This window comes from Vigna unguiculata, chromosome 6, assembly GCF_037176805.1.
Source record: "Vigna unguiculata cultivar grain cowpea cultivar isolate G323 ecotype 2 chromosome 6, ASM3717680v1, whole genome shotgun sequence".
In the NCBI taxonomy this organism is placed as follows: domain Eukaryota; kingdom Viridiplantae; phylum Streptophyta; class Magnoliopsida; order Fabales; family Fabaceae; genus Vigna; species Vigna unguiculata.
The window spans coordinates 45,221,174-45,234,626 of NC_140797.1; the positions used below are offsets into that span (position 1 = coordinate 45,221,174).

At 34.5% G+C, this 13,453-nt stretch overlaps 3 protein-coding genes across 5 annotated transcripts; all 3 read right to left on the minus strand.

Moving 5' to 3' along the window:
- Positions 1 to 714: 714 nt before the first annotated feature.
- Positions 715 to 1,400, minus strand: LOC114187747 (Small nuclear ribonucleoprotein family protein). Its single transcript, XM_028076100.2, has one exon. The coding sequence runs from the start codon at positions 1,398 to 1,400 to the stop codon at positions 1,050 to 1,052; it is 351 nt and encodes a 116-aa protein (XP_027931901.1). The 3' UTR covers positions 715 to 1,049.
- On the minus strand, positions 867 to 7,324 carry LOC114187746 (ATPase complex subunit). Its single transcript, XM_028076099.2, has 8 exons — positions 7,071 to 7,324; positions 6,953 to 6,993; positions 6,785 to 6,848; positions 6,122 to 6,310; positions 5,393 to 5,464; positions 3,103 to 3,281; positions 2,895 to 3,013; positions 867 to 2,741 (listed from the first exon to the last, which is right to left on the minus strand). The coding sequence occupies exons 1-7, from the start codon at positions 7,218 to 7,220 to the stop codon at positions 2,896 to 2,898; spliced, it is 813 nt and encodes a 270-aa protein (XP_027931900.1). The 5' UTR covers positions 7,221 to 7,324; the 3' UTR covers positions 867 to 2,741; position 2,895.
- A 964-nt stretch (positions 7,325 to 8,288) lies between these two features.
- On the minus strand, positions 8,289 to 13,453 carry LOC114188560 (phosphatidylinositol N-acetylglucosaminyltransferase subunit P-like). 3 transcript variants are annotated; one of them, XM_028077134.2, is made up of 7 exons: positions 13,220 to 13,453; positions 11,321 to 11,486; positions 10,922 to 10,997; positions 9,700 to 9,895; positions 9,441 to 9,483; positions 8,877 to 8,995; positions 8,289 to 8,751 (listed from the first exon to the last, which is right to left on the minus strand). In XM_028077134.2, the coding sequence occupies exons 4-7, from the start codon at positions 9,884 to 9,886 to the stop codon at positions 8,630 to 8,632; spliced, it is 471 nt and encodes a 156-aa protein (XP_027932935.1). In that variant the 5' UTR covers positions 9,887 to 9,895; positions 10,922 to 10,997; positions 11,321 to 11,486; positions 13,220 to 13,453; the 3' UTR covers positions 8,289 to 8,629. The 3 variants fall into 3 exon arrangements, with proteins under 3 accessions (XP_027932935.1, XP_027932933.1, XP_027932934.1); XM_028077132.2 differs by having other exon boundaries at positions 9,441 to 9,513; positions 13,220 to 13,452; XM_028077133.2 differs by lacking the exon at positions 11,321 to 11,486 and having other exon boundaries at positions 9,441 to 9,513; positions 13,220 to 13,438.

Consider the following 13,453-nt stretch of genomic DNA (forward strand, 5'->3'; position numbering starts at 1 on the left):
AATACATGTTTTCTTCTTGTAAATAGATATTAGTTGCTGATCTCGGCTGTACAATGCATTTTTTTTGACACATTACTAAACAGACGAACAAAACAAAAATTTTGCAGTTTCTCAGCCTTGTGATACAACAATTATAACAAGTTTTATTATAGTTGCTCCAATAAGCAAAACAAAATCATGATTTATTTCTCTAGTGCCATTGTTACACTTCCGGCATTTTTGTAGAGATCAATTCATTTATAACCATCGAAAAAAACTAATAGTTCATAGTTGTTCCTAGTTCGTGTGCACAAATTCTTAATATTGATTGATGAGAAGAGACCATCAAGAAAATGTTCACTCGGTGCTGCAATCTAGAGTTAGAGTGGTAGCCGTGCTAATAATACTTAGATGTGAGTATTAATAACAAAAAGTAAGGGTTCAACATATATAATATATACTATGGTTTGAATAATATATATTTTGGTTTGCTTTTTAAAAGCATAAATACAATGTAGTATTAGTATAAATCATTAATGATGTACAGTTGCGTAAAATCTACCTATTAACCGGAACAGTTTAGAAAATTTCATTTGCAGAAAATGCTTATCTCTCACTTTCTTTTGACTGTTGCACAGCATTAACAATAGCTCTACTAGGAATTGTTTGATTATAAACTCTCTTGATTTCAAAACACGCAAACAAAACCAAATAATAACCAGCCGCGAACCTGAATTCAGCTACAATATCAAGATTTATGAAGTAATTGCATCTGCAATGTAACCATGACTGTGTTTGAGATGTTGTATACATCAGCTACATTTTCCGCAATATCAAGCAATTCAAACTACTATCACAACCAATACAAACTACTACCACAACCGCAATTTAACAAAAGAAATTCACCTGTTCCTCGCTCACATCAAATCTGATAGATCATTTAGCATCTCAAAATGTACAAAAACATGAACATATAGCTGAAACTATCAGTAGCACCAACAAATTCTCTTTCGTTTCAGTAACGAAACATGAGCAATTGAAGAGGCACTCACAGTCATACATAGGAAACCCTAGCTAACTCTCGGTGGCCCTGGATGAAGCGAGAGGAGAGAGAATTGTTCGTGGATAGAGGAATCCACGTGACAAGAGGTGCGACAGGAGGAGGGAATGAGAATAAGGCCGAGACACCTCTGTTCCATGGGAGAAGGCGAGGATTGGCGCGTGCTGCGATACTCGATGGCGTCTTGGAGAATGATGTTGCCTTGTTTGTCAATGCAATAGAAGGAACCCAAGAAGAACCTTCCGTCTTTGATACCCACTAGCATTCGCCGAAACAGCAGCTTCCGTGCCCGACTCACCGCACCGGAGCTACCGGAGTTCTCTGCTTCTGCTTCGACCGGAACAGCTTCTTCTTCCTCCATCTCACCGCACCGATGTATGTGTATGTTTTGTGATCAATTGTTTTCCACTGGCTCTTGGATTCCAAAGCCACCGCACCTATTCACCGCCTTAACCTAACCATACAACCCAGCTATTATATGTGGAACTTTTATAACTTCAAGTGGAACTTCTTTTAAAAGGCTTGGAACCTGTTTCACACTTTTTTATATTATTATTATTATTATTATTATTATTATTTTATTATTATTATAGCAAAATAAAATGTTTCTTTTTTCTTTTCAAATAGCCACTTCATAAAAAAAAAGGCTTACGTTTATTAACGCTGTCATTAATTAAAGAAGAAAATGAAAAAAATACTATGAAAACTTGATGTTCGTGGATAATCGGAGACACTTCATGCAGGTGAACTTATTCATCTTTAAAATTCAGAGACAGGATGATGCGTAAAGACGCTTGATCGCACCCACTTCATATGTGATGCTTGATTATTCCAAGACAATTTGTTTACATAGAGCTAAAGTGCATTTCATCTCAGCATTCCTGACCAGTGATTGTTATCAGGTTCAGTATCTTCTTGAAAACAACAAATTGAATCTAAAGGCATGTCTTTATGGTCATGAAAATAGATCTATGAGGTCCGGTATTTTGTTTTTTTTTTACTGTATTCTTGTTTCTTAAAATTTAGATGCTTAACTTTCTTTCAACATTTTTAGTATCAGCATAAGATTAAGATTGTTATGTTATAGCTCTTTTTGAAAACAAATAAAAGATGTAGACATCTCAAAAGCGTCAACATAAAGGACTTTTGAATGAAATTTTACAATGAGATATAACATACAGAATGGAATGGAGTTATGCAGGGATAAATCTAACGATGAGATAGTATAGTACAGTATATCTTTCTGCTGATCTTTAATGGTCAACCATACAGGCGTCAGGCAGTTGAGAATGTATCTATATAGAGGGTTCAAGTGTGCCCTCTTTCAAATCTCTACAATGACACGGTAGGGCGTTTAGTCTATTCCTCCATTCTTTTGAATAATGGTTGAATTTCATAACAAATCATTGCTCAGTCTTTGCTCTCCAAGAGGTGTATAATCGGTAAATTCAAGTACAAACATTTAATATTTTACAAAATTCCTAGAATAAATCTTTGGTTTTCCATAAATTTGTAAGTTTTAGTGTGCTTTTATTTGAATGAATTTCAATATAAGATTAAAAAGAAAATTGGAACAAGAAATATTGAAAAGATGTACTCTACTATCATCTCATGGATACTTCCTTGTGTTACAGTTTCCAGTCCCCGCAAATGTCACTAGTTAAAATTGCATAATCTCATTCATATGCATCATACTCAATATCTGCAAATGCATAATATCATTGTAAGCTCTCACATAAAGAAACAATGAACAAATAAAACAGAACAAACAGAGTTGGGGAGCGAAAATAAATGTTCCAAGAACAGTTTTACCAAACTGAAACCAGTCATAAAAACAGATAAAACTAGCCCTCACCTCATTTCTCATCCAGAAGAAGTGATGTGCAAGAATGAAGAGAAGATATTTCATCTTCTTTTGCCAACCCAAAGCCTTGCCATCTTACTCTACCGAAATTATCAAGTAGAAAGATATACCTGTGAGGTAGGAATGTTAAAAACAGTTTTATTTATAACTAATAACTTCACTGTATAAAAAAATGATAGAATATAAAAAAGCTTTTAACCCTGTTAGAAGATTCAATATCTGAAGTTCTTTTCTGAAATAATAGTGGTCACCAAATGAATAAACCGTATGCTTCTCAAGTGTATCCTTGCTTTCATGATTATTAGGCTTCTTCATTGTCCAGAGAAGGAAACGTTTTATAGGAGGCCGACACAAAAGCCACGAATCTATAAATGATACCTGATAGGAAACACGATATAACTTCATTTGTAGCCGGTGATTGAAAAGATGGAAATAAAGAAATAATCACCGAAGTTCTGTTTAAATAATAATATTGGAATTACAGTTTGAAATTATAATTTTAATCCAATTTTCTTGGAATTGGATATTCTTAAGAATCACATTTCTTTTATGTTTGGGACAGAGTTGATGAATAGAAATATAATACAAATTAAGTTGGAATTCTATTAAAGGACGTCGGTGATGATGAACAAAGAACACAGGAAACAATCAATATTAATTGGTGATAATTGGCCATGACATGGCATGTGTCCACAACAATGATTGCTAAGAGGACGTAAATCACAATGGCTTCTATAGTTAGCAGGAGACAATGATAATGAACATTAAAATATGAAATGGAGAGATATGATTTTGAAAATTCTTTGTGTACTTCATTTTACGTACTTCAAATTCTTTGAAAATTAAATATATTTGTTAGAGATATGATTTGTATATTACATTAAATGGAGAGAGATATGATATGATTTGAAGGAAAATATCGTCTAAAATATTTCCTAGAATTTTTTTTTTTTTTTTTTTTGATCAGCATTTCCTAGAATTAAATATTGATTTTGTTCCTTATTGTATTTCTCATTCATTACAGATAAGAACATTCATGTATACATAACACACACACAACTACTAGCAATCACGTCAACATGGTATAAGAGTTTATCATATTGATGTTTGTTAGACCTATCATATCACTTCTTATAACACCACCTATAAATATTTAGTCTCACATTTAAGATGTCCAGTATTTACACTGCTTATAAGCATCTAAGATGTCCAGTACTCAGCATGAGAAGATGTGTTGGAAATCTCATATCGACTAAAAATATCCAAAATTATAGTATCTAATCATGGATCCAAACATCACCTTACAAGTCAATTTTTTTGGTGATTGAATTAGGTTCAAAATTCACTTTCTAATGTACATCATTGGAATTTAACTATTTGACTTGACATCTGATCTGAAGATCAACCCGTGCATAAATGGAATTGGCGAAGCATTCACACCAGCTATTATAATTTCAATATAAAAATTTTATAGGTCATACATATATATTAACATTTTGAGTGTTTTAAATTATATATATTCTTAACAGTTTACATTTTTATGCTACATAAGTAATAAACATAGTTATAAATCCCAAAGGATAGTGCAAAGCAGTCAACCGCAAAACCACTGACCACTCCAGTGTTCGGCAACTCACAGAATGACTGATAAAGTTCAGATATAGCTTAAATAATATAAAAGCTCAAATATAAAAAATAAAGATGTAAAACAAAACAAAAAAATCAGAAGAGAAAACAAAGACGAAATGAAAGACCTGTAGAAGATAGAGAACAAAGAGACCTGTGGGAGAATAGAGAGAAAGACCAGAACAGTCCCCAGAACAGAGTTGGAAAGGAAACATTGTGCTGTATTTTGGTCTTTCTTGTGTTCATCCTAATGACAGAAAGAATAAATCTTGCCCCCTACGTCTATATTTCAAATGAAGACTGAAAATCAAAAAAAGTTGGTTCAGGAATAAAGAGGGGAATTTCCCTGCCAGCCACAGCGACCAAGATGGCCATGATTTTCTGGATGGTGGCTGCAATTAGCAGCCGCAACCCCTGATACATAAAAAACTCTAGTACAGGTATGAAATCATGGGCAGAGACTACTCCACGCCACACCAACCTTCACCATTATACTGCCCTAGTGATAAAATTAGTAATAACTTATTAAGTTTTCTTCCCCTGGTCTTTTTCTGTGACTTTTCAATGAAAACCCAAGTACGTAAACCCTTAGGGTCAACAGAGTAAGTGATTGATTGAGAAACTCTCTTCAAGAAGCCAAGTTAAGGATTATCATCTCAGACAAATAGTGGCACAAAACGGAAAACTTAAGAAAATCAAGTAGAATTTTCAAATTCCATTGGGACAAACACATTTAAAAAAGGCGAATGTATAACTTGTCTTGTCATCTTTTTCTTTACAACTGATGTGCTGTCATATATGACTTACTAATATATCAAGATCAACAACAAAAAGCATAAACATGAAAGAAACAGTTAAATTACCTGATATAAATGAACACCTTTTGATTTTCTAAATGCTTCAAGAAAAGGTACACTCCAAGAGTTGATCATTTCCTGTCAAAGATATACAAAAATGAATTTACTGCACCAACAGTAGACCAAATTAAGCTGAAAATGTGGTTACTGACAAACATACCAAACAATACAACAAGCATAATATCTAGTTCCTTTATCACTTGTACTCATAATAAAAGGTGTCAAATGTATTTCTTAGAGTTGCAAATTCATTACAGCAGGTCATGTCAAGATTGCAGCAATAAATGACATTTGTCACAAAAAAAACAAGGATTCTTAAGGCTGAAATGCAAACATAGCCCAGTAAGAGTAATTAAAGTATCTTCACGATATATTTACTCTATTCTTTTCTTCTTGTCTCCAATGACATTTTAATTCCCTTTACAGGGACAAGTAATAGTAGACATTGTTCAGCCTTCAATCAAATAGAATAAGACTACAACAAATGCTACCATTAAATGTCAACCATTAGGGCTTTGTTTGAATAAATGTTAAAACATATTGAATAACAATGACCAGTAAGAGTTGGATTGGCATTTAACGCACCTAGGGCAGTGGAAAGGGTCTAAACCAGAGGCAGTGTAAGACATACATGGTTGGTGTTGCCTGCACTCGAATGAGCAGGCAACGTAATAATGTGGACTGTACACGATAGAAATCACATAATCACAAAACACTACCATGATCCATCATTACCTGGGAGCTTGCTCGAAATGAAAGACAAACCAAAGATGCCTTGGGCACAGAAGATTTATCAGAATCAACTGCAAGATCAGAAACACGGATAGGAAGCTTCATTGTTTTACCATCCGAGAAGCTAACTTCAAGATCAGGAAACTTCACAGCTGCCATTGCAGGTATTATCACTTTATTAGCTACAGCAATCTGCACAAGTCACAGGTAAATCTGTCATATTCTTACTTTCTTAGCTGGTATACCCTAGACGGGTTTCTAGTTTAAACAGTCAATCATTTCCTTCGTTATTAGACAGATAGTGCATCTGTGTGTACTGATCCAAACAATATACATATAACTGTTTTGAGTTTAATTAGCCCAGTAGATAAGTAAAGTTCTAACTTCTAAGCAAGCTAGTTTAGACCAATTTAGCAAAACTGAGAGATATGGAGTTTGGAAAGTTAGTTTTAGTTTATGTATATGGTGTGTCATCCTACTTGGAACATAGAAACTAGAATTAAACAGCAGAAAACCTACATTGATCTCGCATGAACGAGCTTCAACATATTCCACCAGACCAAATCACATGCTATAGAAACAAAAGAATTTATTATAAAATAGTTGTTTGCCACTAACAGCAAAGTAAAGTAAATGCAATATTGCAAGAATGTCTGAGTAAATTACCTTACCACCGTGCTGTTTGAACTCGGCCATATCGGCAAAGTATCCCCTCTTCATTTCATCTCCACTATATAAAAATAAATAAATAAACTATCAGTCAACATCACTCACTCTTTCACTTCCCTTCGTTACTGACTACAACACTTCACAAAAACCATAAATTGAACTTACAGTCGAGCGCGCTCCTCCTCAATTGCTTTCTTATTTATAAACTGCAAAGAAAAACGAAGTGTGATCAAAACTATGAATCTAACGTAATTAAAAAAGAAAAGCGAATGGAAGACGAAACCTGGTGAAGATCGAGGAAACGTTTGGGGGTGAGGCGTGCCAAATGCTGCGAGGGAAGAGGACAATGACAATGAACCTTCTCCGCTGCGAAACCCACAACGTAATCACGGAGACTGGGGCGCCGTCGTATCATTCGCTTCAAACTCACCATCTTCGCCGTTTCCCTTTTGATCTGCCTCTCTCCGTCCCCAAGTTTACCACCACCCTTATATGCTGAGCAATTTATTCCACATCTTAAATTCCAAACTCATATCTATCATAAATTTATTAATTTTCACAATATATGTTTTCAAGTTTCAATTTGTTCCAAATTTCATATTTCATATGAATCAAATTCTTTTTAAAACGATTTTATGACGAAACTAATATTAATAACAGATAAAAATGAAATATTTTATATCAACAAAGTACTTTTCATTTTAACGATTAGGTAATTTTTCAAGAAAAAGGGGATGATATTCTAAGCAGAGGTTCAATATTAAAACCACTCATAAAAGAATTTATATTTTTATCTTACTGAAAGAAATAAGAAATTTGGTAATTTATGTTTTCTTTCTTGATTTTGTTACAGGAGGTGTTCTTCAACCAAAAAATAATAGAAGTGTTCACGTTTACTTTCTTATAATCCATTAGTTGGACATGCTAAGCACAAGACGGAATTCAATTCACCATCTATGTCTTTAGCTAATTAAAATGTAAAATTTACATATAAGCTACGAACCACCTTTAAAATAGTGTTCCTGAGTTCACATTTTTTTGACACGATTTCTTCTTAACTGTCACAACTAAATTTATTTTTCGGATCATACACCAATCATTGGACTTGTGACACGTCTTAACTTTCACAACTCAAATTTTTCTCTTGGATCCGACACTCTATGCGACATTTTAGACTAACTCGACACCTATTCTTCACAAAACAGTACTATAATAAAAAATAAAAAGCAATTTATAGCATACATAAAGCATGATTCGCTTTTTAGTCTTGTTTCCACGTAGCTATCGTATTTAGAATTATATAGTGAATAATGTTGTTATTGCAGAAAACTGTAATAAATTTGTTTCCTTAGTTTAAACTACATAAATCTTTAATTGAAATTTGTCATATTACATACATAAAGGTTATATCCGCGTTTCCCATATTTTGGGCATTGGGCGTGTTCAAGTAGACGTTATGTCAGATACGTTGTGGCCTGATAATTCACACTGAGCAGCCATGTCCACAAATACAACCATAGTTCTGGGATATGAGTCAGATACATAATATTACCCCCATAAACAAAGAGGCCGTTTCCTTCTCTACAACTCTTCACCACCAATTCATAAAGTAGCAAGGTTCAAAACTCTAAAATAAGTAGACAAAAGCTTTTAAAAACTAGACCTAAAAAAATAAGCATTAAAAGGAAGTTCTACAGTAAGATAGAATGAAATCATTCTTTCACAACACCAACTCAATAAATTTCACCTCTGTAGTTATAACTTCTCCTACAATAACCTAAATTAGCAGCACTTGTTTGATAGCAATTCCTACCATAACAACATTGGAGATATGTGTGATTGTTAGGTTGCATTATTGAACATGATATCATTGATTCTGTCAAGGCCGATATCTGAAATGGGATCGATGGGTTTTTCATCTTCTAGAGAACACTCGTTACTCGAAGGATCTCTACTGAATTCATCTGAAGAGATGTTCATATCAATTATCAGAAAACTGATAGCACAGCCTCAAGAAATCAAACTTGTGTTGTTTACTAACATGTCCAAATCAAAATTAAGCACAAGAAGAATTTGGCATCGAACTCACCAAAAACTGTGTTTAAAGAAGAAGGGGAAGGTGTTGAAATGAAGTTAAGGCCAATGTAGAATCCCAGCATCAAAACAATGGTCACCATCACATATGTTGGTACTGCTAAAGCCCAATATCTGAAAAGCCAGAAGTTGTTTTGCTAACATTTTGTCACACAAACAATCTGAAAAGCCCAATACCCGAAAATAATTCTTTTTCCTACATATGCGAACTAAGTTCCCCACTCTATGATCTCGAAAGCAAAAACTGATGCAAAATTCTCATTGTTAACATAAACAGGTGATTTGAAATCCTTTTTCCATATATATTCACTATTAAAGACTCTAAAGGAAAAAGTTGGGCTTAATACCCTCCATCCCTTCCCAAAAGCCCTACTAAACAGCTAAATTGACATTGTTTCATGCACTATGACCGAGTTTACATTTGTAAACCTTAAAATTAACACTCCAGAACTTCTCACTTCAGGTTTTCTCGACAAAAAGTTATTGTTTTGTGCACCCAAACAATTACATCTGACACTTTCCATAGGTTCAAATAACAAGAGGAGTGGAGATGTCTAACCTGCTAGGATAGTACGAGATGCCAGCAGATTGTAGCCATGATTCTGGAACATATGCCCATATGAAGAAAATAACTATTCACAAACGAAATATTAAAATACAATAAAAGTCAAAATCACACATGAGCATCATGAAAAACTTGGTTGCTAACTAAAAGTTACAATCATCACATATAATATTGCGTATAGAAAGTCACGTATAAGAGAGTATAGACAGAATAGGGTTAAAATTCTGAAGAGCAGAATAAAAGGGAAGAAGACCTGTAGCAACAACAGTGGTAATAGAACCTACAAAACCATAAACTTCAGAAGGCTTAGGGCCATGATCGCCAGACAATCCGAAGCCAGAGGTTTTGTCTTCAGGGTCAAAAAAGGACACAGTTGCCCTCCGCTTCTTCGACAGACTGAGAGTTCTTCTTGGACTGTTCACTGAGTGAGGACTTTCCATGTTGCGTCCCTTCAATTACATTTAAACTCTTAACAAATGCTCAAGAATAATGCAAATTCTGTTTCTTTTAATATCAAATTCAACAATAACGGGTACCAATAACTGCATTCACTAACACACTTTCAATCATACAAATGAGTGCATTCATCATTGTATTGAAAATCTGCCTTGGTACTCTTCCATTTCCTTTCTCTATTCCGCTTCATTGATAGGGCTGGCCCAAGCTATGGGTCATATTAGGGTCAAATTAGTGGACTGTTGGCCTCAGTTTAAGTCCAACAACTTCCTTTTTACTTAAAGCAAAATATCAAAAATATAACATTATGCACTAGATAAAGGATAATATAGCAATTATAAAAGGATAATAATACTAGAAAAATATAAAAATTATTTAAAATAGTATATAACATTATCAACTAATAATAATAACAATGTTACAGTAAAAAATATAAAAATTTACTTATAACATCATATAATATTGAATTATTATGTTATGTATTTTAATATATTTTTTGTTTGAAATATACTCTTATGAAATTAAAATTACAGTTTACTTTGATCAACTTGTGGCTATCTTGAGTGAGAGCATTAATGATCAATTTGTGGCTATCTTTTAAACCAGCAATATTCATTTTCGTAGCTTGTAAACAAACTGTTGTTGGAAGGTCCTAATAAGGTGTACAACCTATTTCTAAGCTTCATAGGACCTTGTTGGGTACGAATCTAATTGCTCATATCCACTACCTTACGTGGCTAAGGGATAACATATCAGATCAGATTCACAGCTTGGATCCTAAACAGCTCCCTATTGCCTCAGCTTATCTATCTTAGCATCTTAAACTATAAACTCCGCAACAATTACATATACAAGTTGTTAAGCAAAACCACAATGCAAAAAAAAATAAAGATAACAAAAAGAATTAATCATTAACAGCATTACCATACCAAACAGAAAACCAGCATCAGTAAACCTTATAAAATATTTCATTACATACATACGAAGCCAGGGCAATTTAATCAGCAACAAGGAATTACCAGGAAAATACTTTGGCGAAGAGCTTAAGCTATAGGTAGACAGTCTTGATAACACTAGCAACCAGGCCCAAAATTCCTGCAATGTGTACAAAAGGGATTTAGACTCGTTACAAGGCACAGACAACGTGGACTTCCTATCAGGCAAGCCTTCACAGGTTGCGATGCTATTTTTTCTGCTAATAAATTACTCAACAGCAAGCAGTGGCTTAAAGTAAAATTATATATTTTTAACAAAAAATTTATAATTTTATTAAACACACCGTAATTTCTGGAAATTTTATTCAAACCAAATGAAATGACAGAGAAGAATAGTGTATGAATTAAAAGGTGAAAAAAGGAATTGCAGAAAATAAATGAAAATTTTCAAGCCCTAATCCTAAATTTCTTTCCAATACTCACGTCACGCAAATCATAATTTGAGTTTGATGATTCTGAGTAGGGCTCGAAGTAACGGGCGGGTTCTTCTTCTCGGCATCCAGTGGTGGCAGTGTTCTTCCAAGAGAAGTGAATTCAGTTCTTCGCAATGCAGGTTCAATAGCTTTTCCCTTATCTCGCAAATGTAAATCTGTAAAGAGAGAAATAGCAATTGTGCATTCTTTCTGTCAGTAAGGCTTGCCTCCAACACCTTTATCTTGTCTACGCTTTATGATTTTGAGGGTTTGGATGGGTTTCACGTTTCTGCTGAAGACGACGCCCGGTAGGTTCCAGAACGGATCACTGGACTTGTCGGAGAGGAAGGAGGAGGATTAACCAAGACACAGGGCGTTATTGTGCCATTTTTATTTTTTTTATTTTTGGTGTGAGGATTTGTGGATCAGGAAAATTACATTTGCTATTTTGTATTGGGCCATGTTAAATGGGTACTTTGTGTTGGGTCCATGTTAAATCTTTATAGGCCCTAAACTATTATGGTTTGATTAAGTTAGGTTACTTTGATTCTTGATATAGAAGTAGAAATTAATGCAGTGTTAAACCATAATTGAATAGGTGAAAATTAGTCTTCGTACTCAGTACTTTATTTATTTAATTGGGAATCAATGTATTGTTAAATGGCTTCAGTTCTCTAAAGAAACTGTGTGATTGAAAACTAATATTCATTTATACCATCCAAATTAATATACAAATTATATTAAATCAATAATAATGATTAAAAAGACATTATTTTAAAAATATATGTAACTTCCCTGTGAATAATTTTATTGGAGTTTGCAAAACAGTTGAAGTTATGCCTTATTGTAATTTTTAATTTTTATTATTATTATTAAAAGCAGTGGAAAAGAGTAAAAAGTGTATGCAGGGGTGTGGGATTAGTAATTGTGGAGGTGCGCGAGAAAGTGAATAATGCAGCGAAGCCTAGAAAAGCAAAAAAAACAAGGCGGGAGTGCAGGATCGTAAAAGAGGGAGGTGCGCGAAGAATAGTCATCCCAAGCCATAGCAAAGTAGTGGGTGTGCAGAAACTAATACTGGGGGTGCGCGAAGAAAAAACTACACAGTCCCAAATTTTTTTTTTAACCTAATTAGACTAAAACTTCTCTACTCACGCAGCTCTTCCTCCCATCACCGCCGGCGATGGCTTTATCTCCTTCTCACTGTTTTCTGTCTTTGATCTTTTTTTTTAATTAATTTTGCTTTTGGAATTTGCTGTGTTATCCCGTGGATTGGTTTGGAATGATATTGCTATGAAATTTTAATGGTTCTGGAGCCGGAAAATAGCGTGAGTAGGGGTGCGAAGGAGATGATTGAAGATGAGTTGAGGGATAATGGGTTTTGTTTTGTATACAGTGATGGATAGGTGATGAGTCTGTGAACAATGGTGAGGCAAAGAAAATAATGGTAATGTGTGTATGTGGATCTCTAAACGCAGGTTGAAACGGAGTCTAAAGGAGAATGACATGAGATAATGGTTGGGCTTTGGGTTGAACTTGTTTGGGTTATGCGCTCACAGGTCGGGTTTTGCGAGCATAGGTGAAGGAGAAAGGAGTGATAAGTATGAGACCGTGAAGGGGAGAGAAAGGAACAGGAATCGTGTGGGATGAGTTGATGTTTAAACATGCTCCTTTTTCGTCACTCAAACAGCAAGCAATAGAGATTGGGTCATGAGCAGAGCAAACAGCAAGCAATAGAGATTGGGTCATGAGCAGAGCAACGCAGCAAGCAATAGAGATTGGGTCATGAGAGAAATAAATAGCGAGATAGATGCGGGACAGATGCGCACAAATACATTTGAGAACAAAACACAACAAATTCAACACACCATGTAATGCATCTTCGCGCAAGTACTCAATGCATAAACCTTACCTCTTGAAGCTCCTCGTTCCCTTTGAAACTCTTTGTTCTGTTTGTTCTTTCCGAAACTCCTTGTTCTCGTTGCTCTTGTTGCTCTAGATATGAATTGTCTACCTTTATTTTTTGTTGCTCTGAATATGAATTGGATATATATTTTGAAATCTTTTCTCTGCTGAGAGCCCTTTTGTTCACGGTCCAGAGAGGTAAAAGGGTCAGGGTAACAAAAGTGGAAAGGCTAGCCTACAC

What these genes read in the sequence shown, in the direction of transcription:
- LOC114188560 (XM_028077132.2), bottom strand. Translation starts at nt 9,886, where the DNA reads ATGGAAAGTCCTCACTCAGTGAACAGTCCAAGAAGAACTCTCAGTCTG. An exon ending in TACCACTGTTGTTGCTACAG is followed by an intron (nt 9,514 to 9,699) that starts GTCTTCTTCCCT and finishes GTTTGTGAATAG; the next exon opens with TTATTTTCTTCATATGGGCA. An exon ending in ATCTCGTACTATCCTAGCAG is followed by an intron (nt 8,996 to 9,440) that starts GTTAGACATCTC and finishes CTGGCTTTTCAG; the next exon opens with ATATTGGGCTTTAGCAGTAC.
- LOC114187747 (XM_028076100.2), bottom strand. Translation starts at nt 1,400, where the DNA reads ATGGAGGAAGAAGAAGCTGTTCCGGTCGAAGCAGAAGCAGAGAACTCC.
- LOC114187746 (XM_028076099.2), bottom strand. Translation starts at nt 7,220, where the DNA reads ATGGTGAGTTTGAAGCGAATGATACGACGGCGCCCCAGTCTCCGTGAT. An exon ending in CATTTCGAGCAAGCTCCCAG is followed by an intron (nt 5,465 to 6,121) that starts GTAATGATGGAT and finishes TATCTTTGACAG; the next exon opens with GAAATGATCAACTCTTGGAG. An exon ending in AAGGTGTTCATTTATATCAG is followed by an intron (nt 3,282 to 5,392) that starts GTAATTTAACTG and finishes GTTTCCTATCAG; the next exon opens with GTATCATTTATAGATTCGTG.